This window comes from Echinops telfairi, unplaced genomic scaffold (assembly GCF_000313985.2).
Source record: "Echinops telfairi isolate 266 unplaced genomic scaffold, ASM31398v2 ScPeMD7_2573;HRSCAF=3158, whole genome shotgun sequence".
Classification (NCBI taxonomy): Eukaryota; Metazoa; Chordata; class Mammalia; order Afrosoricida; family Tenrecidae; genus Echinops; species Echinops telfairi.
Window position 1 is genome coordinate 7,547,409 of NW_022106471.1, and position 25,711 is coordinate 7,573,119.

General features: G+C 39.9%; 1 protein-coding gene across 3 annotated transcripts in view; it reads right to left on the reverse strand.

Annotated features, from left to right (window-relative positions):
• AFTPH (aftiphilin) overlaps positions 1 to 25,711 on the reverse strand; it is a 77,966-nt gene that overhangs the window by 32,639 nt on the left and 19,616 nt on the right. For all 3 annotated transcript variants that reach the window (XM_004710180.2, XM_004710179.2, XM_045294113.1), the window contains exons 2-3: positions 12,648 to 14,599; positions 471 to 625 (exon numbers count right to left, since the gene is read on the reverse strand). In XM_004710180.2, the coding sequence (XP_004710237.1) occupies positions 471 to 625; positions 12,648 to 14,567 (2,075 nt within the window). In that variant the 5' untranslated portion in view covers positions 14,568 to 14,599. The remainder of the gene's footprint in view (positions 1 to 470; positions 626 to 12,647; positions 14,600 to 25,711) is intronic.

Below are 25,711 nucleotides of genomic sequence, written 5' to 3' on the forward strand. Positions count from 1 at the left end.
GAGAATGATGAGGGCAATGAATGTACAAATGCGCTTTACACAATTGATGTGTGTATGGATTGTGATAAGAGTTGTATGAGCCCCTAATATAATGATTTTAAAAAAAGTTATGCTATGAAGGAAATAGTGGCTATAAATAATATTTACATGATAGTGAAAACATCAAATAACAATTTAGTCAAAATTTGTGATGATATAAGCATATTGGATGAAGAGAAGAATAAGTGTGAGCTCAAGTCACACATCTTATCAGGAAGAGTGAATACATAATACGTAAGATAATAGGCTGAGTAGAATACTGATCTAGAAATATCAAAAGAAACAGCTCAGAAGTAAAGAGGCAAGGTATTAACAAGTTTAATGCTTTCAGATAATTACCATTTTAAAAATTCTTAAGGTTTTAAGATAGACGTATAAAACGAAACTAACAGAAATACATGCTATCTAAAAACTGTCTACTACTTACTTACCCACTGTCAGCTAAGGCCTCTCTCGCTGCTTTGACCGGCAAGGTGCTTGTTTCCAGCAAGTGCTTCAGAGAGGTAACTTCCTCTTCAGCAGCAGGGACAAGTACAGAAGGAAAACATGCTTCGAAAATTCGCTCCAGACGGTTTAGTAAAGCTGTCTGCATTAAGACACCCCCCCAAAAGGTTTACGGTTTTCATTTCTCTTGTTTTAGTAATGTCATAGATTTATCTATAACACACACACACACACACACACACACACACATACACACACACACACACACACACATACACACACACACAAAATCTTCCCCACTACTCTAACAGAGAGAAGGAAATTACCACTCAGGTATAAGAAACATTGAGGGAATGTTCTCTAACTACGTACAGAACTCTGGCTCTAAATGTTAGATTACTCTAAATCATCATGGTGGTGATACAGTAGGTGCCAAGTGCATGAATGCTCCATACCAAGTACCACTCCCGGTACTACAGATACAGTACCTTAGCTAACCTACCTCAAGATTCTGTAACAAAGATTACCTAGCTAGCTGTATGAGCGGGCTTCCAAAAGTGCATGGCAATTTTCCATTATCTTTTTATTGCATTTTATCATGAATTATTTTAAGCCTTTGAAAACAGTGAAAAGCAATCGCAAAGTCTGAATAATTTTCCCAAAACTAAACAACTCCACTCAACAGCCAACAGTCCCATTATTTCCCATCACACTGGGCTCTCTCACTGACCTCCGTTTAGGTCCTCTGGATTCAAGGATATCAACAGTGGCGGCTTCGGAAAAGTATTATTCCCCTGTAGCTGATCAGGAACCCTTTTCTTGGACATGAGGCACCTGAATTTTAGTAGTCTTTTTAAAAACTACTTTTTAAAAAACTACCTCTACTGCCAAAAGTACAAAACAAAGCAGGAAATAATGTCTCAATTTTTACATACGAAATTCAACAGTTTCATAATTTTGGTGATTTAACAATATTTTAGAAATTCCATCTCTCCTGTCTATGGTGTGTGCGTGTGTGCACTTTAAAAAAAAAGAAAATGGCCTTTCCTTTAAACAAAGCCTGTATGTTTCCTAGCGTATATTCACCAAGGCCAGACAGATAAACTGCATGGAATTTTGGAGTATTTTTATTAATTAAAACTTGCTGGATTTAAATCAATTTAAATTTTCTGGGTGTCAATAGTTAGTCTACATGCACGACCTATAATAGTATTTATTCCTACTTGCCCTATTATGTCTCAGATGCATATCAGACATTTTTCAACTTAAGCATAATTTACCACTTAAACCTCAAACAGGAATATCAACTCTCCATGACAGTTCAAGCCTCTGGAAGTTGAAGTGCACAGTCTAAATGATACTCAACGGACAGGAAAATGCCACATCATGGCTGTACTTCCTGCCAAGTAACAGACACACGTTACCGGCAGGTTTCTGTTGTGTGCTGTAGTCAGCAAGCAGGGGAATGAAAAGCAAGAGGGAAACATTTTCACAAATATAATTTCCAAACCAAAATCTCTTTTGGATGCAGCAACAGGCAAAAAGCTTCATGCCACCTAATTAGTCTCAGGGTACTCTCCCTTGACCCTCCTTTCTTAAGTTCCTTGAACACCTTCATTACTTTCCTGTGTGCGATGTGGGAAAAGGTTCTCACCAGCAATTAAGAAACCTGAAGTAAAGGGGAGACTCCAGATCCCCAGGCTTGTGAAACCTGAGTGTATCAGGGGGATGAGAGGGGGGGTCAGAGCTGCCTTGGAAGGGATCAGATAACCATCTAATTGGAAACATGATGCGGCACTGGCTCCTCCTGGGTGGGAGGTAAACAAAGACTCACATATGACCAATTTTTATCTCCCTGCAAATTAAAACAGAATTCTTGTATCTTTTTTGTTACTCCTTTAATGAGATTTGGGGGGGGGGGGGCACAGTTTATCCAAGAAAGAAAGAAAAACAGACCTCAGTATACATTTGCTTATTTGGGCAATACCAGGTTGTAGGTACACCAGTGAGCTAATTCTCAAATGAGGGAATGTCTTACAAGAAACTAATCTTGCCCTCATCTTCTCAGTGTCACAACCTGTCAGAGAAGGAAAGCGAAAATATTTTCCACTGAAATGAACAACAGAAACGTGCTCCGACTGCACCCTGACAAAGGTTGAAAACTTGCGAGACCCGGATAACAAGGCAGTTTGTGGAGTTGCGGCTCATGCAGGTTTTACTGCATGTTATATGAAAATTTAAAAAGAAAGTTGTACATATCTTTAGGACCAGATATTTAAATATTGGATACTTCAACTGTTTTGATGAGTGAGGTAAGAAGAGAGCAGAGTTGTAAGGGATCTTTCCTGCATAGGGCCGGACAGTAAACATTTTAGGTTTTGCAGGTGACCCACAAACAAATAAATGCAACTGTGTTCCAGGAAGACTTTATTTACAACAACCAGTGCCACAGCAGATTTGACCCATAGGTCACAGTTTGCTAGTTCCTGAGGTAGAGCAATAAACAAACTAGAGGCAGATAACCGAGCCCGAGACTGACCACCACAAAGGGCGAGCAGTTTAAGAACGCAGCGAGCAAGTGGCTAGGGTAGTTAGCAAAGACAATGACTATAGTGAAATCTGCTCTGACATGTTACTTTTAAAAGAAAATCAATTTCAACCACCCCAACAGCAGTTTGATGGTATAACCATCACTACCATCTTGCTCACCATACTACAAAGAGCCACAGCTCATTTCCTACTGTGCATTCCAGTAAGTCATGTTGATAGAAGACTGGGACCTATGGGGCTGAGACTAGATTTCTGCATTTATAAATACTGGGGCCGATCTCACAGTGGATGTAGAATTAGAGGATCAAATACTGGCACCTAATGTGCCATTCAACAGGCGGTAGCGTTTGCTGCTACTATTGCTATTAAAAGGAACCCTGGTGGGGAAATGGCTGTTAACTAAAAGGTCGTGGTTCAAATCCACCTCGAGAACCAGACTGCTCCTATACAGACTTACAGCCTCTAAAACCCGAAGGAGCAGTCCTACTCTGCCTACATAGCAGGATTGGAATCAACTCAATGGCAGTGGGTTTGGTTTGGTTTTTGCTGTTATAAACAAATGATACAAAAAGTTCGCCAGGGAATAAAATAAAAGACTGTCAAAACTAGGCTCTCAGCCTACTCAAGATGTTTCTCTATTGCTGTTTAGCGTCTTAAATAATGATGAAAGCACATGTTTCAATCTATCAATTTCTACCAGAACAAGCAATTAAATCACCCAAATATTTTTTATTCTCCTAGAGATATTCCTATTGAATTGGGGTGAGGGGGTGGTAATTTTTAAATATCTATTTTAAGAGCCCTTTATATAAGAAAACCTCTTACTGCTACTCGAGGTTTTTAAATGTTAGAAATTGGTGAACATTTTGATCAACTTGGTATTTGGAAGATTTAAATCTTGATTGCATTAGGAAATTAAATGAGGTTAAACCACAGTCCTCAGAGAGTTCAGGAGCCCTTGTGTCACAGTGGGTTGAGCGTGGGATGCTACAGAAAGGTTGATGGCTGGAACCCAACGGCCGCTCCTTGGGAGAAAGATGTGGCAGCCTCTTCCCATAAAGATTCACAAGCCTTGGATACTCTATGAAAAAGTTCTATCCTGTCCTATTAAGGTCACCATGACCTGGAATCAACTTGATGGCAGTGAGTTTTGGTTGGGTTAAATAATCAATATTACAACTACAAAGTTAGTAAGACAACATGCAGTGGATGGGTAAAAAGAAACATTTTTTTAATACAAGACTTCAAAGGGTTTGTGTAAAAATGCCATTATCTTTTAATTCCTTTTTCCATGAAACTTCTGAAGTCCCCTGATTACCAACAACTAAAAAAACCCCCGAACCTGCTGCCATCAAGTTGATTCTGATTCACATCAACCCTATACAGCAGAGGTTCTCAACTTGTGGGTCGCCACCCTTTTGGAGAGTCGAGTGACCCTTTCACAGGGGTCGCCTAAGACCATCGTAAAAACACTTATTTCCGATGGTCGTAGGAACCGAGACACCGGCTCCTCTGTCTCCAAGCCCACCCACATGCAGATACACCCACATACCAGTGAGTACCGGGTGTGAAGACTGTTACTCATGCTATACCATGCTTCAAGACAAAATTTCATTTCTTTGTCATTAGAAATAAATATTTCACAATATATAATTATATACATATTGTTTTTGTGATTCATCACTATGCTTTAATTACGTTCAATTTGTAACAATGAAAATACATAAAACTCCGTATGTCTGGTAAACTCAGAAAAAGATGTCAACATTATGTTACAGGATATGTGAATTTCTATTAAATGTAAAAATTTTTTTTAAATCACAACTTTTTTTTAACCCCATTATTTGGACTTGGTGGTAGAATTGGCCTGGATGAACTCCAGTTTTTCTGGGCACATAAGGCAGTGTAGGTAAAGCAAATGATTTATTTTAGGAAACTAAGATTCACTTTAGAAAACTAAGGGCCTAAATTCAATCAAAGGTGAAAAGAAGGGCCCCTTGGAAACAGAAACCACAAAAGCCTGATATGTTATATTATGGCTTCTGTTTAAAAAAATTTTTTTTAAATCATTTTATTGGGGGGGGGAGTCTTACAAATTTTATAACAATCCATCATTGAACAGTATTAAGCACAGTTGTACATATGATATTTGCCATCAACATTTCCAAAACAAATTCTTTCTACTTGAGCCCTTGGTATCAGCTCCTCTCCAACCCCCCACCCCTCCCACCCACGGATTTTGTTTGATGATTATCTTGTACTAGGCCTTATTCTAAATGTTTCTACATATGAGCTCATTTGAGGCTTTAGGAACCATATGAAGGCAGTTAACAGTAACATGATTACACCCATTTCATCGATAAGGAAAATGGAGCACAAATAGGTTTTCCTGCACAGCTAGCAGTCCATAAATGCTAACGAAATCAGTATGCACTAGAGTTAAAAAAAAAAAAAAGAAGAAGAAGAAAAGAAAAAGCATTTTACTTTCATTTGTGACTGCAGGGGGCAAATCTGTTCTACCTAGTGAAAGCACATCTTACTGAAAGCCATTTGAATAGTTTCTGTAGATAGGTTGGGCATGCTTATACAGCATATCTAAATAGTAATTGCTGAATGTACTAGGTACTATGCCCGACACTATCCATGTATTACTTGACGTCTCTTCTAAGAAACCCACAAGATAAGTAAGCTTATGCCCACATAACAGATGAAGAACTGAAGCTCCCCCGCCAGAGTGACAGCTGGCCACAGCGGCACTGCTGGTCTGCAGCACTCTGGCAGGCCAACACAATGCTCTTCCCCAAGCCACACTTCCACCCGCTTCCTGCGGTATTGTAAATATTTCTAGCCCTTAGAGAAAAGATTTCACGGCTAATAGTTGGGGCAATGACTACATTTTATAAAGTAAACAAGCTCTTTCATTGAACACTTCAATGGGTTTCAATAAAGCAAACTGTACATTTTTACGAAACAGTCAGTGCTATACTATAAATGCCTATAAGGGTTTTAAGAAATACACACAACACTTAACTAGGGGTGCAATATTAACTAGATAGCTAAATAAAATTATATTTAACCCAATTACTTGAATTTTAAACACTTTTAATTCCACAGAGTTGGGGAACATTTTGAGTATTTCCTCTGATCTGGAACAGAGACCCAGGTAACTAGTTTGCTGGATGGGAGGCTTATGGAAATCTGTCATGTCCTGGTATTCCTACATGCACCTAATGCTCAGGCTGGCCCATGGCAGCAGCGGCAGCAGCACAGGAGGCAGTTCACATGGGAAGGACTCGGGTGCTGATCAGTGCTAGGTGGCACATCCAATGCTCTTCAGGGCAGGTGCTGGGCTTCCTTTTGATTTTCTCTGTTAGCATCCAAGCTTGTAGAAGCGGAGGAGGCGGTCTGCTACTTGCATAGAAGTGCACTTGTGATCAGAAGAGTTCCTACCTGTCATAGCTATTCTGAGAACAGGAACTAGCCCCAAATGGCAGCTTCTGTTCTCAAAATAGCTGCAGAGGTTGGTATATTGACAAGGGCCTGAACTGGGAGCCCATATTCTGTGTTGCCTTGTGACTTTCCAGTGTTCATGGGGGGAGAGAAAAAATCCACTGGAAACACTGTTTCCTTCACTTAAAAACCATTTTCCTGTCAGTTCATCTGGAAACTACTAGCACTCAATGAGCACCTATTAGGTGCCAGCCACTCTGATAGATAAGCACCTTTCTGTGCACACTTTTATTTTGCCTGCATATAGCGAACTTCAAAGTAGGCACTATTATTATTCTCTAAACTCGAGGCTTAAGGAAATCACTAATGCAAGTCAGTGCAGACACCCAGACCTGGATCTAGCAGGGCAACCCTTGAGCCCTGTTTCTTTTTTTCTTTCTTTAAATAAATAATTTTATTGGTGGCTCTTACAGCTCTTATAACATTCGATGCATCAACTGTATCCAGCATATTTATACATATGTTGCCATCATCATTTTCTAAACATTTACTTTTTATTTGAGCACTTGGTATCAGCTACTTTTTTTCCCCTCCCAGACCCCACCCGTGTGACCCCTTGATAATTATTGTTTTCATATCTTACACCGACTGCTATCCCGCTGGAAGGGTGAGGGTGGGAGTGGGAGTAGAATTATGCATTGATCATTGTGATCAGTTCTCCCCTCCCCCCGCGCCCCACTTTCCCCTTACCATCCTGGTATCGCTACTTCCCTTTCTGGCTTTTCTTTCTTTTTTTAAAAAAAAATCATTTTATTAGGGGCTCATACAACTCATCACAATCCATACATACATCAATTGTGTAAAGCACATTTGTACATTCATTGCCCTCATCATTCTCAAAACATTTGCTCTCCACTTAAGCCCCTTCAGAGCCCTGTTTCTAACCAAGATATGTATATATATCCAGTGGGCACGGGACCCAGGAACTACAATAATTTTGTGGGCCCATGATAATGTTTTAATAGCTATCTGAGCTTTATGTGAACTGTCTCAAATGATAATTATATTACCTATGTGTGTATACACAGAGCCACATAAGGGAGCTTCAAAAAGTTCATGGAAGAATAGAATGCAAAGATAGTGGAATTTTCCCATAAACTCTTGGAATACACTCAAATGTACTCTGTGCGTGTACTCAAAACCCATTGCTGTTGAGTTGCTTTGGGCTCACTGTAAGCTTAGAGGACACAGGAGAATGGCTGTGATCTGTCCAGATGTGGACCACACCACCTTTCTTCCCAGGAGAAGCTGCTGGGTTCAAACCGCCGACTGTTGGTAGCAGTTGAGCGCTTACCCACTGTTCCTCTTTATATTTATTTTCAGGGTGCCCCCCAAAGTCATAATGAAACCTTGGGGCACTGGCTTTTACAGTATTTTCTTCTTTCCTAAACTTCTCATGTAGTTGTTTTCCTATCCGGGTCTTTCACTACCTTGGATATCTCCATAATTATGTTTGGCTTTTTTAAAGCCAGATTCGTTTTCTGGGAAAGCAAATACGATGAAATATCTGATGGTTTTAGCTAATCAATGGGGACAAAGCATGTTGTATACATTTACCATTTCCACTACTGTACTTGACAGTTTCGTTTTACATTCCTGTCTTGGGGTGTGGGAAGAAAGCCAGGGGTGTAAAAGCTGCATTTCAGTTTCCCCACTGGGGCAACTCCGCCTGATTGTCTAGAGCAGAGCTTCCCAACTGACATGTCTCAGTCATACAGGACACAACCGTCTGTACATGGACATAGGGGCTCCCTTTGTTATAGATAAAGTATACAAATATGAAATGTTTTGCAAGCCTCATTCAGCTTTTCAACGGGGCCTACAACGAGCATGTGGGATTCTAGACTCTGCTTCGTAGGCTATTTCTAAACTCCTTCAAGTATTTCCAATTTTTTTGCTTTGGACCAGAAGTTGATGCATGTCAATAGTTTTATATTGATAGCACTAGGTGCTTGCACTGAAATGGAAGTTTACAAGAAACATAAAATCCACTGGGTAATTTAATCTTCCATTTGAAAGGATATCTTGTGCCTCACTACCATTAAATATTAAGTAAGATATCAAGTATAACCTACAATTGTATATTTATCAATTCCCACTTTCAAGCTATACATAAATAGGGGTAACCCATTGTGATGATTTGTCTTTTTCTCCGTCGTTTCTGAAATAAATTGAATGAAGTATTAGTTTGGAATTAAAGACCAGAATGTCACGTTTCTGAGGGGGAGGGTAGCAAGAAGGAAATGTCATCTACATAAACAAAGTGCTAGCGAACCAAAGCCTTCCGTCGAGTTCTCTTATCCTGTTCTCACTTTGCTTTCAGTCCTAAAACTCAAATGTTTACCTAAAGGGAAAACCTATGCAAAACCGGAAGTAAGTGATTAAATAAATGAAGGTAAAAAACGCTGTTCCCAGTTTAAGAACACTGACTTCCTGGTGAACAAACTGGCAACTTAAAATACTCTAGAAAAGTCTGAGGCATGCTATTCTTTTTCCTTGTCATACTCTTAATTGTTAAAGCTCTCAAATACCAGCCTTCAACTAACAACATTTTCTCCGGTAATATTATTAATTGGACAACTAATAGGTAATCTACCAATTACCTAAATACTCAAATCACATCCAGAGTGGTATTTTAGCACTGGGCAATAGCTCAGGGTCCAATGCAGTGCATATGATATGAGCCTTTCCCCTACACAGGCTGAAAAAGCACTCTGGCTATTTCAATGAAAATTAGTTTCTGGAACATACAAAATTTAAACATTTTTTTGAAAAGCTATAACAATGTACAGAACAGTCTTTTGGAAAAGAGGATTGAGAAAGGAGGGTTTGCTTGTTTATTATTTTGTGGTTTTAAATCTTAGTTCTAAAACAGAACAACCATCTTGACATCTTTCCCATCTACACCATGGAGATGATAACATTTGCTTTTCAACAATATATGAGAATGTTGGCAAGAGAATGAAATATAAAGAACTCTGTGCTCGCAAAGGGGGAAACAAAGTCACCCAAGAGAGAAGACTGTACTTCTCAACATGTTCACACTGTGACTTTGACTCCAAAGCTGGAACCTGAGGATTATTGGGTCCACATCTGAGAAGTAGCTTGAGGGCATTTTCTAAGTTTGAACAGATTTGTTCTTGGTTGACTTTTTCTCAATCAAGTAACAAATTAATGCAACAAAATAATGACCCAAGGAAGTTATCTGAGGGAGCTTTAAAAAGCAGGCAGAAAAATTCCCTTAACTTTTAACTTCATTTTTCCATGAACTTTTTGAAGCTTCCTTGCATAGGTATAATTGTAACATACCTCTTTGGTAGGGTAAAAAAAAAAAGTACTAAAAAATTGGGCCCTGGACAATGTCACATACCAAATATAGTGAAAAAATGGAGGAATCTGAAATGACTATACCTTTTGTCTCACTTCACGAAGCCAAGAATTACTCCCATAGTTGTCTAATTGAATTTTATCGAGTCTTGAATCCAAAAAAGAGCTTCACAGCCTTTAGTGAAAGCAGGAATTGGGCAAAGCCACTTGCCAGCACTCTGTTCTGGGCACTAGTTACATTTAGGTAGGCTTCCACAGGAATGAAGCAAGTCAAGCCACTGGTCTGTGACGAATTCTGTGCTTCCCCAACACTGCAGCTGTCAGACTGTTGTAAGGAACATGTTAGTCAATGGAATTCTCTGTATGGGAAGAAGAAGATGGGCAAGGAAGAAGTCCCTGTGTGATCTGTTGAGACTGGCTCGGCCACTTATGCAGCAGGGCTGACCCACTTTCCTTCCTCGACTCTCCCCCCCAAACTGTTCCTCCTAGCCCATTCGGGGGCCCTTCTAGAAGTTTCTCCTCTACTTCATCCAACATGAAAATTCTGCTCAATTTGTGCCATTCATTCTGCAAAAGAAAAGCCTGAGGTCTGTGCCGGACCAGATTACCTGTTGGCTCTCAAGCCAATCAGTAGTCTCAGTGCACCTTACCACATCTTTGTCGTCATTTTTTTTTCACAACAAAAACTGAAGGGAGACAGCGATTGGTATAAAATATGAAATCAACAATAATTTATAATTTATCAAGGGGTTACGAGGATGGGGAGGGAGGGAAGGTAAAACGAGGAGCTGATACCTAGGGCTCAAATAGAATGTAAATGTTTGGAAAATAATGATGGCAGTATGTACAAACATGCTTGATATAACTGATGTATAGATTGTTATAAGAGCTGTAAGAGCCCCCAATAAAATTATCTTAAGAACAAAACTAAACTAAATTTTACTACAAAACATGGTATTTTGAGTATTGTTTTACTTATATTCGCATTTACTTTCACTTTATCCATACAAAAATCCTTTGAAGTAAACATCATCTCCTTCCTATAAACAAGTGAATTCAGAGAAGTAACTTGTCCAAAATCATAAAGCTTACAAGAGGGTGAGTCAAAATTTGAACTCAGCTATTACATTCAAAAAGTTCACATGATTCATTACGATCTAAATTCCAATTAGCAAATTATAAAGTCATGATACAAGGAACTCTATTTGAGTGGCTATATTTGTTTCAAAGTTCTAAGGCTACAAAGGAAAGGTATTCCAGTACCAGTGCCACCTACAGTTTAGTTGTGAAATGAAACTAAGTAATGAAAGGGTAAGATCAAAAGCAGTAATCTTCAATTTTCATTATAATTAGTTCATCATTTTCTGCCTCAGTAATAAATTACTCAGTAGGAATGATACACATTAGTCGAAACCATGTAATATGTCGAATCAGCAAATTAAACTCTTCAGACACACTAAGTCAAGTGAAAAGTGACCAGCAGTGCACACCAAATGATGCCACCGCAATTTCTCTAACATCTGATTGCACCCAAGATGTCAAAGCAACGATGTGTAACCAATTTCAATTAACACCCAGACTACAGAAATATTTCCAAATAAAAATGGTTTTCTTACCAAAAGATAACGAGAACTAAAGTTTGTAGATTCTGACTTTATTCACAATGTTTTAACATTATCAATTATCAATATAAAATGAATGTCCAATTTTACTCAGCCCTCTCCCGTCCTCCCTCAAGGTAGAGAACAGGGAAATTTAACTCGTAGTGGGGAAATTTAATTCATAGTACAACTCCAGGCAAGGGAACAACTTGGATAGCAAGCAAGCTGTGCTTCTTGGGACTACTTTAAGTCAAAATAAAACTTATGGTTTTGGAAATGATGATGGCTACATATGTACAAATATGCTTGATACAATTGATGTGTGGGATATTATGAGCTGTAAGAGTCCCTAATAAATGATTAAAAAATAAATAAAAATAAAACTTATGGAAGCTTCTTTGGATGAGTTTTGCCCAGAAAAGGATGAAGTACAGACGCTGGAGAGGGAGGAGATGGAAATAGTCTCCCTGACACTTATATGTCCTAAGGACAGTGACCATAAATACACACATTAAGAAATTAAAAGCAAATAAATACAACCACAGTAAGTCAACCTATGGCTGTTCTTATTCTAGGTCTAAGCCTTAACCCCCCCCTCGCCTTCACACTAGGCCTCTTAAAAGTGGCCTAAATTATGAGGTCCAAACCATATTTTCAAAATTCTTGTTCTTTCAATTGACCACAGCCTTCTGCACAGGCATGCTTCAAATTTACAAGTAAATTTCAAATCTTCGGTGTCTACGATGAACAAAATAAAAACCAACAGACATCTTTTTTTGAAATTAAAAAAAACAACAACTTCTTTTAAATCTCAATTTAACCTTCTTTTAAAATTAGTGTAAAGGTAAAAACCAAGGATTCACTTAAACTGCTATTTTACTAACGAAAGGAGTTTGACATAAATGCTATTTACATTCATCAACAAATCAAAACACAGAGTTGACCAATTATGATGAAAGAATAACCTTACCAAGCTTTACTATAGGGCTATCTGTCTAGTTGGCTCAAGCCTTGTGGAAAAGGTTAACTAATCCACACACAGGTCAAGTAATATATATCAGAAGATTCCTTTAGCAGGCACCCCATAAAATTTCTTTTTAAAGGTTTTTTGAAAAGCTAAGTTAGGAAACTTCCTGGCTATTAATATGCCATACAAAATAGAAGAAATTTGTATACCTGAACTGCAGTGCTGGATTCCTGAAAATGGCCAGCAGCAACGGCTCCTCTGGAAGCTGCTACTGGGACTCTGTGAGTTGTGGGGGTACCTGGAGCATCAACATTTTCATCTGTCCTATGCGACTGCCAGGCCTCCTTTCGATGATGAGATTCAGCAGCCTGATGGTCTCCAAAGGCAGCCCATGAGCAATTCTCTTTCTGCCCCTCCTCAAAAGCATCCCAATCTGCCACCTGACAGGGACCAGCTGAGCTGAAGTCTGCAAAATCATCAGCGTCCTGAAAACCACTGGAGTCATTCTGACTATTTGGCACAGAATCAAAATCTCCAAATTCACCTTCTTGCCCCCTTTTCAGTTTTGAAACAGGCTGAATGCCTGTCCCAGAAGACTTGCTGGCCAGCTGACATCCCTCTGATAAGCCATCAGAAGTAGGTTTCGAGTCTGACTCGGTGAGTGTCACTTCTTGGCAAGAAACAGTATTAGTATCCCCAAATTCTCCAAAGTCATCAACTGGTTCACTAAAATGTGGAACGTGTTCTGAGGACTCCTCAAAAGTGACATCACTCATCGATTCTTGAGTGCCAGTAGCAAACGGTGGAGTTGTGCCACAGGCTGTGCCAAAGGCACCAAAATCATCCTCATTTGTATCGCTACCAGTCACAGAGTCGTTCCTACCGTCACCATTTTTTAGACTTTGAGAATCATTCATAACGTTTTCTTCTGTGGGAAGAATGCTGGGGCTTTGAGGCTTGGTAAACTTGGTCATTTCTTCTTTGGGAGAACCAACTTCATTGGCGGCATCATTAGTTTTAATGTAATCCATGCATAGGTAGTCGGCACTTTTAGGAGTAAATACATCCAGTTTTCCCTCGGTTTGCCACTGTTCTCTCCTACTGGCTTCTGAGTGATCCTCTGTGGCTGCCAAACTCCGAGCATGTGATTGAGCACTTGAATGTAACAAGGCATCTTGTTGCAGGGCATCAGGACCTTGCTCCTCAGTACTGAAACCTCTGCTACTCTCTATGCTTACTTCAGAAATGCCAACCTGATCCTTGCTGTCAGTGTCTCCTTGGTTGTCAGAGCTTCGGTCCAAGGACAGGTCTTTTATGGAATTCAGTTCATTGACTCTGTTAATTTTATTGTTTTCCTGAATCGTTAGTGCTTCTCTATCTTTTAAAACTGTACATCCTTTTTCGTCTAGCTGGATCCTTTCCTTTTTGGAAAAAGTGGCAAAATCTGCAAATTCCTCAGCAGGGCTAGGTGCAGAGTCTAAGTTATACTCAGTGCTCCGAGGCGTTAGGCCCTCTGAGTCAGCTACAGTGTCCAGATCCTCTGTTCCCTGAGGATTGACAGTTTCCAATACTGCAAATCCATTTGTTAGGATCTCCAGACAAGGAGGCTTTTCACCGTTGCAGCTCTCTGACTGCTGGTTTTGATGAACCACAGTTAAATCAGTTCTAAAATCTCCTGGGGAGAAACCTCCAGGTGTTCCAACATTCTGCGCCTGCTCCAGTGCTGTATTCAAATCTCGGGGAATTTTCATGCCATCAATAGAAGTATCTAAAGTTTGAGGGGAAACTATTTCTTTGCTGGTGGCAGAAAGTAAAACACCGGCCTGCCCTTTCACAGGTGTAAGTTCAGTAGTGCCAGTCTCCTCATTGCCGTGTTTCAAGGGTTTAAAGCTTGTGAGGCTACCTACATTTTCTGAGAAATCATGAATTGGCATAAAATGGTTTGCAGGTACAAACTCTTCCTTGGGACGAGGATAATCTGGTGCGTCAAAATCAACAAATCCTACACCAGAAGGGCTAACTTCTGAAAACCCACCAAATTCCCCAAATTCATCATCATCATCGTCCTCAGCTCCATTGTCCAGTGGTGGTGGGGAGGAAGAGTACATTCGAATGATATCTGGCTCCATTGTTTAACTGCTTTCAAATAATTAATGTATACCTGTTAGAAAAAAGAAAAGAATAAGTAAGTATTTTGTGGTTAGAGCAGACAGAAAACTCTTATCAAGTCTTTCAAAATTCTCACAAGCTGCTTTGTTGTTGTTAATTGCTGAGTGAATTCCAAACTCTGGGCAAATTCTAATCTCGTGTGCAGAGCAGATGCACAGGCCTGTCTCCCAAAGGGTCTTCGGGTGGGTTTGAACTGCCCTTCTACTAATAGCTCAGGCTCAACTGTGCCATATATTGTTTTATTTAGTATCTTTAATATAATTTTTTTTCCTTATGGGAGATTTCTTTAGCAGCTATAGTATATACAGGGAAATTTTTTAAAAAAATGCTATCAAGGGCATTAGTTATTAATATTATCAAAGAAGGGAATTTCAGAGAATCTTATAAAAGTTACATTCTCAAAATTGTTTCAGGATATGTGCCTTTTCTCTTAAGCTCTCTTTCTAGTTTTTCTGGGATCCAGTGCTTTCATAGATTTGCATTAATTCTGTAAATAAAATATAAAAATTATCTGTAATATTTGCTATAAAATGTCCTCACTTTGCTTTTTAATGTTCATTTCTAAGCCAAGATAATTCATTTCTATTTTTGGATTTATGATTTTTTAATACATCTGAAACTTAATTTGGAGTATGATATGTAAAAAACAGGATCTTAAATTTTTTTCTAAGTAGCCAACCAATTAATTACCAAATCCCATATATTGAGTAATCCTCGTACTTACAGAATTAATAATAACCTTTTTTTTCTCACATTAAATGTGAGATTTCTAAATGAAACATTTCTGCGTGTCCCTCAGTTCTAAGGAGTCAAAGGGGCCACATAACAGATATGACATTAAATGCAAAGGCAGGACACCAAAGGCTTAGAATAAAACCAGCTCAGAATAAACAAGGAACAGATATTTGCCAACCTAGATACTTGGGTGGTGGAAGGCTTCAAAAAGTTTGTAGAAGAATAGAATTAAAAAGTAATGAAAAAATTTCCTGAAACCCTCATATTAGAAAAATGTTTACTATATAATATAATCAGTTTTATAAGCTAGAAAGTCAATTCTAACTTTCAGAATGAAATTTCACAGGATTTTCTACTTTTTGAGTTCGAAGATACCTGAGAAACCACAGAATTTAGTTTAGAGATGAGGAAAAGGAGGCCTACTGGGGAATAATTTCCCCAAAGGTCACTAAGTTGGCTAGACAACAGCAATAGATCCCAAGCTTCTGGGAATTTTTGCCAGAACTTTGGAATTTTGAAAAGGATTTGTGAGGCTAAGACTGGCCAATCATTAAGAGTTATTTGGGGAAAATGAACAAGCCGTAAGAAAGTAAATGCCTCCAACCGATTACAAGGAACTATATGTGACCTCCTCCCTGGGGGACGGACAACAGAAAAGTGGGTGAAGGAAGACGTCAGACAGGGCAAGATATGACAAAATAACAATTTATAAACTATCAAGGGCTCATGAGGGAGGGAGGGGAAAAATGAGGACCTAATGCTGGGGGTTTAAGTGGAGAGGAAATGTTTTGAGAATGATGAGGGCAATGAATGTACAAATGCGCTTTACACAATTGATGTGTCTATGGATTGTGATAAGAGTTGTATGAGCCCCTAATAAAATGATTAAAAAAAAAAAGAAAGTAAATGCCTCCACTGTAATATTCCTACTTTACATAATCTGTTTTACAAAAAGGATAAATGACTTAGCTCTAAGACACCCATCTTTCTGCTACTGCTTTAAAGTGAAAAGTGTGTGTGTGAGGGGTGGGGTACAAAAGACACATAATCTGTTTCTCTCCTACACCCATTGTCTTGATAATCCCTTCTAATGCCTTATGGACATGATTAATTTGGTCTCTCACAGTGTGTCTGTAAGTATAAAATTGTGAAATTGTTGTTTGTTTCCCGTCAAGGGGAGCCCTGTGTGTAGGACAGAACTGTTCCATAGGCTGACCTTCCTGAAGTGGATTGCCAGACCTGTCTTCTGAGCTACCTCTGGGTGGACTCAAATGATCAACCTTTCAGCGAGTGTTCAAGCACGTGACTATTTGTGCCACCCAGGCAACTGTGAAAGTCTTACTATTTAAAAATATACCATGGCAAATATCAGATATGCATCCTAGTGAAATTAGGGCCAGGGGTCTTAAAAACATGTGGGCTGCCATCTAAAATATTACAGGTCTTTACTCACCAGGAGTAAAAACAGTAAGAACTTAATGAGAAGTCCAAAGAAGAAACAAGTCTACACACAAACCACAAGCTCATGTATCTTGAGACAAGAAAAATTATTTGGTGCCTCATGACTTCACAGACCATTCTAAGTCACAAAAGTTGATTTTAAGTTGGATGGAAGAAAAAAACAGAGTTACAATTATATATATTTTTCATAAGGTCGTCCGTGCCCTAATTACAAACTAACAATATGAAAAAAAAAAAAGGTCTATAATTCCTCCAAGGGAAAGATAAGGGGGCAGGGCAACTAGAGCACTGGAGAGAGAACAAACTGAGCACACAGAGAACATCAATACACTGTCAATAAACCATCGGTGTGGAAAGTGTGAAATAGAACTCTAACTTGCAGTGTAAACTTTCACCAAAAACCCAGTTAAGTATTATCAAATATAGATCCTACCTGAGAGTATGGATGGAGCTTGAAGACATTATGTTAAGGGAAACAAGCCAAACACAAAAGGACAAATATTGTTATGACTTCACTTACATAAAAAGGCCAGAGGATAACAGTATATGGACCAAAGTTTATTAATGATTACCAGGGGTGGGTGGGGTGGGGGAAAAGGGCGAACTAATGGTGATGGGAAAAATTACATCGATTAAGGGTAGAGTTGCACAGAAAATGATTGTAATACCAGTTAAATAAATTGTGCACCTGTAGAAAGTTGATTTGGCAAAAGGATTTGTGATAATTATATTTACAACAATGACAAGTGCTGAGGCTATGAACAATCAAACACCTCACGGGATTTGGTTCCTTGGCTTGGAGGTTTCATGCACAGTCCATTTAATTGGTGCTCAGTGCTTCTATTCTGCTTCCTAGTTTGTTGTGTAGTAGTTCCTGGGGTTACAAAAACCTGAAAGTGGTCATCTAAGACACAACATTTGGTCTCTATTTGTCAGATCAGAAAGAACATTAGGAATAGGAGATGGAATGTGTGCTAATTGCCTACATGAACAGCTTACTCCTTTGCCATGAGACCAGCAGAGCTAGAAGGTGCCTGGTTACCATAACCAAATATTTTGATCAAAGAGTCCATAGAGAATTCTGACAAAAGGGGGAAATGCAGAACATGGACTCGAGACTTTCTGAAGCCATGGAGAAAGGAGATGCTACCAGTATTGCTCAGAGATCATCCTTCAGCAGTTACACAAATATCCCTTGAAATCTGGAGGAGAAAACAACGGGACTGACAGTTCCGGGGGGACATGGGAGAGGGGGGCTGGGGGGAAGGGAAGAGGTGTTAACAAACCCAGGGACAAGGGAACAACAAGTGATCCAAATTGGTGGGGAGGTGGATGTGGGAGACCTGGTAGGCATGATCAAGGGGAATGTAACAAAGAGGAAGTGCTGCAATCCTGGTGGGGACTGAGCATGATAGTGGGACAGGAGGAAAATCAAGGGAAATATACAGGAAAGAGCTGGGAGGAAAAGGGCATTTATAGAGGTCTAGATAAAGACATGTACATATGCAAATATATTTATATGAGGATGGGGAAATAGATCTATGAGCCTATATTTATAGGTTTAGTATTAAGGTAGCAGAAGGACATTGGGCCTCCACTCAAGTACTCCCTCAACACAAGAATACTTTCTTCTATTAAATTGGCATTCTATGATGCTCACCTTCCCGACACAACCTCTGAAGACAAAGCGGGTGAATAAGCAAATGAGGTGAAGAAAGCTGATGGTGCCCGGCTATCAAAAGATATAGCGCCTGGGGTCTTAAAGGCTTGAAGGTAATCAAGCGGCCATCAAGCTCAGAAGCAACAAAGCCCAACATGGAAGAAGCACACCAGCCTATGCAACCACGAGGTGTCGAAGGGATCAAGTATAAGGCATCATCAGAACAAAAAAAATCTTACCATAGTGAATGATGGGGGGAGTGCGGAGTGGGACCCAAAGCCCATTAGTAGGCCACTGGACATCCCCTTACAGAGGGGTCTCGGGGAGGAGATGAGCCTCAGGGTGCGATGTCGCAACGATGAAAAATACAACTTTCCTCTAGTTCCTAAATGTTTCCTCCCTGCTCCCACTATCATGACACGAATTCGACCTTGCAAGTCTGGCTAGACCAGAGGATGTACACAGGTACAGATAAGAACTGGAAATTCAGGGAATCCAGGACAGATGATCCCTACAGGACCAGTGGTGTTGTGAGTGGCGATACTGGGAGGGTAGAGGGAGAGTGAGTAGGAAAGAGGGAACCAATTACAAGGAACTATATGTGACCTCCTCCCTGGGGGGACGGACAACCGAAAAGTGGGTGAAGGGAAACGTCGGACAGGGCAAGATATGACAAAATGATTTATAAATGATCAAGGGCTCATGAAGGAGGGTGGAGCGGGGAAGGAGGGGAAAAAATGAGGACCTAATACCGGGGGCTTAAGTGGAGAGGAAATGTTTTGAGAATGATGAGGGCAATGAATGTACAAATGCACTTTACACAATTGATGTGTGTATGGATTGTGATAAGAGTTGTATGAACCCTTAATAAAATGATTAAAAAATATATCCCTTGAAATTATCTTTAAAACCAAACAACAGTTTAGCTTAATTGGTAAAAATAAGTTTTGCCTTTTGTGCATTGTGCTCTTTCAATCATCATCAATGATCTGGGTCTTCAGAATTTAAGCCGATACCTTCTCCTCCCCTCTGGATTTGAATTTTATTTATAATCCTTGATCATACAGGTTGGTGTGCTTCTACTGTGTGGACTTAGTTGATGTCTCAATTAGATAATTGATTGTTTTAAGACAAGCCTTTAAGACCCAGATGCTATTCTGATAGCCAGGTACCATCTGATTTCTTCGCCACATTTTGCTATACCACCCATATCTTCAGTAATTTCTTCACGAGGGCAAGTATGGAGTTGGGCCATATAATAAGACTTAAGTGTTCTTAGGAGCCCTGGTGACGAAGTGGGGTATGTGTTGGGCTGCTAACTGTAAGGCGAGCACTTCAAAGCCACCAGCTACTCCAAGGGAGAAAGATGAGGCTTTCTACTCCCATAAAGTGTTATTGTCTCAGAAACCCACAGGACCAGTTCTACCCTGTCCTATAGTGTCGCTATGAGTTAGAATCAACTTGATGGTAGCGAGTTTAGTTTTTCTGTAAGGCAACAATTACATTTGAGCCAAAAATCCATTTATCTATCTATGGTTCATATATGTCTCTGGTTCACTTAAGAGACATCATTACCATTTTATAATACAGAACTTTATAAATCATCCCTATGGGGCATAAGGTAATTCCACTGATGGTATTATTTAGTCCGTGGTATAGAATTTAAAACGCTGCTGAGAAAAATAAATTATACATGTGTAGGTCAGCTTTTCAGACTATAATACATGCATTGACTTGTACCGATTAAAAGCTCAAGTTACTGGACACTATTTATACAAACAATGAGGTTGGGGATAGAGCAAAACATTCAATAGCACTCATTCACAAAGGCAGAACCATGTCTGCCACACTAACACATGCCATAAGAAAGCAGAGAGCATAAAAGAGTACATATATGATAGTCCCAGGCCACCATTCATTGGGTAGTCACAAAGCTAGAGATCCAAACCAAAGTCCAATGAGCACCAATTCCATAACCCTGGGATAGTGGTCATCTGCTTCTTCCCAAACTAGGGTGTTTCAGCCTTAAGTTCAAGGGAGCTTGTTTGCTCCTTACATCAGCCACCAGTGAGTTTAAAGTAAAGTCCAGTTGTCTCAGTGGGGTTTCAAAATCAGATCCTTCTTGTGTGGCCCACAGAAGATGCTGTGCACTTTGAAAGGGCAGAGTACAAAGTCCCAGTTGTCCATAGCAAGTGGCCTCAGTCACCATGGGCTGGTAGAAACTAAGCCAAAAGTGTCTAGTTAAAAAACAATACCTGAATGTTCTCTATTTTGGGTTCTCTATAGGTATTGTTTAGTGTTGTTTCCCCCCCAACCCCATGGGCGGTTGCCCCACCCAATTCACCCACCACAGAAGTTCAACTGCCCTCTGTGAGACAGACATACCCTCCACCCACATGTCCACATCTTGACTTGGACTCCCAGTAAGGCTCACTACTTACTCTTCCAGGAGTCTGTTGATTTGGGGGTGACTATAGAATAATGCTGTATGGCAGCACTGATTGGCCTTTTTTCTCTCCTCTCCTCTTGAGAAACTGACCACAGCTGAGGTGAGGTCTCCTCTGTTGAAGCCATTTTTAAGAGTTACAAATAAAAGGGGTGATATATGGTTCATGGGGTCTAGGCAGCTTCACTACCTTGATGTTTGCGAGACCAGATTAGGAGATTACATGATCTGTGAGCAGAAGTCTACCACTGTCGTGGTGTTTATCCTTACAGTAGTAGATTCATACAACATTTGTCCTTTTGTGACTGATTAACTTCGCTCAGCATAATAGTTTCCAGGTTCATCCATATCTTGAGGTGTTTCATGGTTTCATCACCCTTTTAAAAAGGGATGCATAGTACTCCATTCTTTACGTGTACTAGAGCTTCTTTTTCCATTCTCCTACTGATAGGCACTTGGACTGTTTTCAGCTTCTGGCTATTGTGAACTATGCTGTAATGAACATGAGAGCGCATACATACATCTGTTTGCATTGCCTCTTACTTCGTGGGGGTTTGCAGAAGGCTGCGGATGACAGTGAGAGTTCCAAACCCATAAGCCTCCAGTGACGAATTCTCTCTGACCACAGTCCGTCTAGGCTTGCTGTCTGACAGAGAACACTGTAAAGTTGATTATGGCATATGTAGTTATTTTAAAATGTAACAGCTTATTTTACCTCCCTTTTGACCCATTTTAAAGTTGTTTCAGCTTAATATTTTCTGCTTTCTCTTCAATTTAGATTTTTTCCCTGTTTTTATCATTGTTCTTATTTATTTCTTGTTTTTGTTTTGTATGATTTTCTGTATATGAAATCCTGGATAGTTAACTCTACGGAGATAGTACCTGGATTAGGAATTGCCTATGGGTATGGTAGGGGAAGTTGGAGGGAACTTGTATGGGGAGATAACAATGAATGTGAGAAATATGAAAATGTTCCAAAAATGATTGTGATGATTGCAAAACTCTTTTTAATATGGTTGAACTATTATATGATCTATGAATTATATGCCAATAAAACTTTTCAAAACGCCAGAGTGATACAATAAATAAATAAACAAAAAATAAAACACAGTCACACAGAATTATCTATAAACCAGCAACTTTAAATATTAGACAGGAACCATAGAGGGCAGCTAATTTATACCAGTGTTTCCCAAAGTGGTTACTTCCTCCTGGGATAGGAGATGCTGGAGTGATCCAGGGGCCTGAAAAAGTTTTCAGGAGACAGGCTGCCAATATATACATAAACTCTTATGGAACAAATGCAAAACCACCTTTTGACTCAATGAACTCCACTTCTAGTTTTAAAGACTAAGGAAATGATTAGCATAAGTGTGCATATTATTACTTAGGTCCAAAAATGATTCCTGTACTTTATACTCTCCAAAAATGTTAAATAAAATGCTCCAAAGGATTATTTGACAAATTATGTTATATCCCTACAATGGCAATGTTAAGCAGCCAGGATTCTTCCTCTTTTTTTTTTTCTAATTTAAAAGCATTCATAATGATGGGGTCATGGCAAAAGGGCAAAAGGCCAGCTTGACGGGGCTACTACTAGCCAATCCTGAGACAATTTCATAATAAAATAAGGATGATGATGGATTACTATCCACTAAAAAAATAATAAACTATGAGTCCTCACAGACAGAAGTGAATAAACTGAACCGTTAGGTGAGGAACCTGATACATGCATAGTTTCAAAGTATCTCTCCACGGTATACTTCGTTACAAAAGGAAGAAGTGTAACTCGACAACTCCCTTAATCAAATGATGACAGCGTACAGCAGCAGCTGTAGAAATATCGAGATCACGCACCACCTGACAAGATGCAATGAGAACAACAGGGATCACTTTTACACTATTCCTGTCACAAAAACATAATCCGAATCTCATCATGGGGGAACTTCAGAAATATTCAAATAGAAGGACAGACTACAAATAGTTGCCCTGTGATCTTAGAAATATCAAGGTCATGAAAATTAAGACTGAAGAACGGTTCCAGATTTGAGAAGACTAAAGAGAAAAGACAACTAAATAAAATTCAAATGGATCCCATTTCTGTAAATGTCATTATTGGAACTATTGTCTAACTTGAATGGGGTCCAAAGATTACACAGTAGCGATATAGCAATGTTAATGCCTTCATTTTAATGGCAGGACCGTGGGTTTGCTGAGAGAGTGTCCTTGATTCTCGGAAATACACACTCAAGTATTTGGGAGTGATGGGAACAAAAGATTGGCAACATACTCTTCTACAAACTGTTCAAAAAATGAAAATCATTCAAGAAAATTTGTATGTCTGAATTTAAACATGCAATTTTCTAAGGAACCCTAGTGGCAACAGTGGTTAAGGCTGGGCAGTTCCTCAATGATTCCATGCTTATTTCAACTAAGATATTAATGCAAATGTAAAAAACGGGATCAAGAAGTTTCTAGTCCAAGGTAGCAACAACCTAGAAAGCAGTTTTTCTTCCTGTTGTACTTTAGCAAGATACTCCCCGATTCTCCTTTGAAGTGAGAAAAGCTCTATCCTATCAGTCTTCCAGATTCCAGACATTTCCACATTCCAAGTCTAAAGGGAGTCACCTTGAGCAGCATGCTCCTCATAACAGGTTTTAGCTCGGGCCAAGCTCGCCCTTCAGCACCTCAAAGAGTGCCGCTGTTTCCAGTCTTCAGCGGAGGACAGAAACCAACGAGTGCAAAAGAGGCCTGAAGTCTCCTTTTAAAAATGGTCTATCTCCAGGCCAACTGCAGTGACGTGAAATTACTTGGTATGGCTCTTTTGTAACTCCCACCAAATGGTGGTGCCATGCAAATAGGATCTATGCCACAGTAACAGAGAGGATAAGCAGTTTTGCCAGTCCACTAGGCATAAAGTGAGCCTTTTGTAGGAACAGAATTCCACCACCAGCAGGACAGAAGAATCCGGAGTGCATATAGCCTGAGATCTCTGCCAGGAGGTAGGGAGGGCCAGCTCTGAGACAGTGAGGGAAAGCAAAGGAGCAGCACACCAAGACCATGCAGCAGAGAGGAGGCTTCCTGGCCCATAAGCCATATAAAGCTCAGTGTCTTGGGGCAGGAAGCTGGCTTGCAGAGGGGCATCCTCTGGGTATTTATGGGTGCTAAAATGAGCTCTGTAACACTTGCCCATGCAGGACAGGTGCCAGAACCACATGGCTTGAGAGGAGGACCGGAGAGAGACGTGCTTACCAGCATGGCTGAGACTAGTTGCTGCAGACAAGAGAAACAAATCCTTAACATTCTGTAACATGACAGCTTCTCTAATAAACCCCATAAATGTATTGTCTGTGTGTTCTGTGTGGTCATGGCAACAGATCCTTGAAACCATGACAGAAGCAGAGTGCTGTGGGAGGGTTGGCTGGTGTCAGAATAAGGTAAAGAAAGTTAGAGGGTAGAGGCATGTCTGACCTCTGCCGCACAGGAATCATCTTTGGGCAGATAAAATTCACTGCCATCAAGTCTATTCTGACTCATAGCGACCCTACAGAACAGGGTAGAACTGTCCCTGTGGGTTTCCTATAACCTTTTACAGGAGTAGAAATCCTCGTCTCTCTCCCATGGTGCAGCTGGTGGTTTCAAACTGCAGACCTTGTAGTCAGCATCCCAACATGTAACTGTTAGGCTATCAGAGCTCCTTCTTTGGGCATCTAGAAGTTAAATTCTTTTTGTCCCTTCGTAGATGTTGGCAATCAGACATTTATTCACCAACTCTAATTAAAATAAGTTGAATATTAATTGAAGTATTATTTGCGTAATGAATTTACAAATGAACAAAGCCCACTTCTTTTTTAAACAAATAAGGACTTTAAACAAGTCATTCTTATTTACCAGGAAAGAAAAACGGTTAAATGGGCTACTGTAATATTGTGCCTGACACATAGCAAACTCAATACATGTCTCTTCATCCTTAATGAACTAGGGACAAGAAGGCCCAATCAGACCCAATTTCTTTATAATATGAGCAAGCACTTGTATAGTTGTGAGGAATAGGTTGTGTTCCACTAGTCCTTTTATGTTGGCTTCTTCCCAAACCTGCTGCTGTTGCTGTGTGACTGGGCAGAATGGCCACAGAGGGCTTCTCTCCTCGGCTGTAACCTTATGGGAGCAGACTGCCCAGTCCTTTCTCTCATGATGCTACTAGGTGGCTTTAAATCGTGAACCTTCTGGTTACTAGCTCAACGCTTAACCACTGTGCCACCAGGGCTCCTGCTATAATCCATTTAGAGAGGAACAAACAAGTAATGGGGTAAAAAGGCTTGGCAGCTAAGGAAGACTCAGGTTATTGTATTGACAAGTAGTTGACAGAAGGTCTCAAGACTGGGTAGTAATGGAGTACCCTAAAAGTGGGTAAAGCACAGGAAGAGAGAATTTGGACAAACTTCCTGCATTTTGGATACTTGTGTGTGGAAAATTATGTTCTTATAAGGAGACTGTGGGCAACAGTGAGTAGCAGCAATTAAAAATGCAAACCAAAGAAGAACTCCAATGTTATAAAACTCGTACAGTGGTTCTCAACCTTCCTAATGCCATGGCCCTTTAATATAGTTCCTCATGTTGTGGTGACCACCCCTAACCATAAAATTATTTTCATTGCTACTTCACAACTGTAATTTTGCTACTGTTATGAATTGGGTGACCCCTGTGAAAGGTTCAATCAACCCCCAAAGGGGTCACGACCCACAGGTTGAGGACTGCTGAACTAGTACAATCATGGGGTCTTGAGTTTTGGAATTCAGATA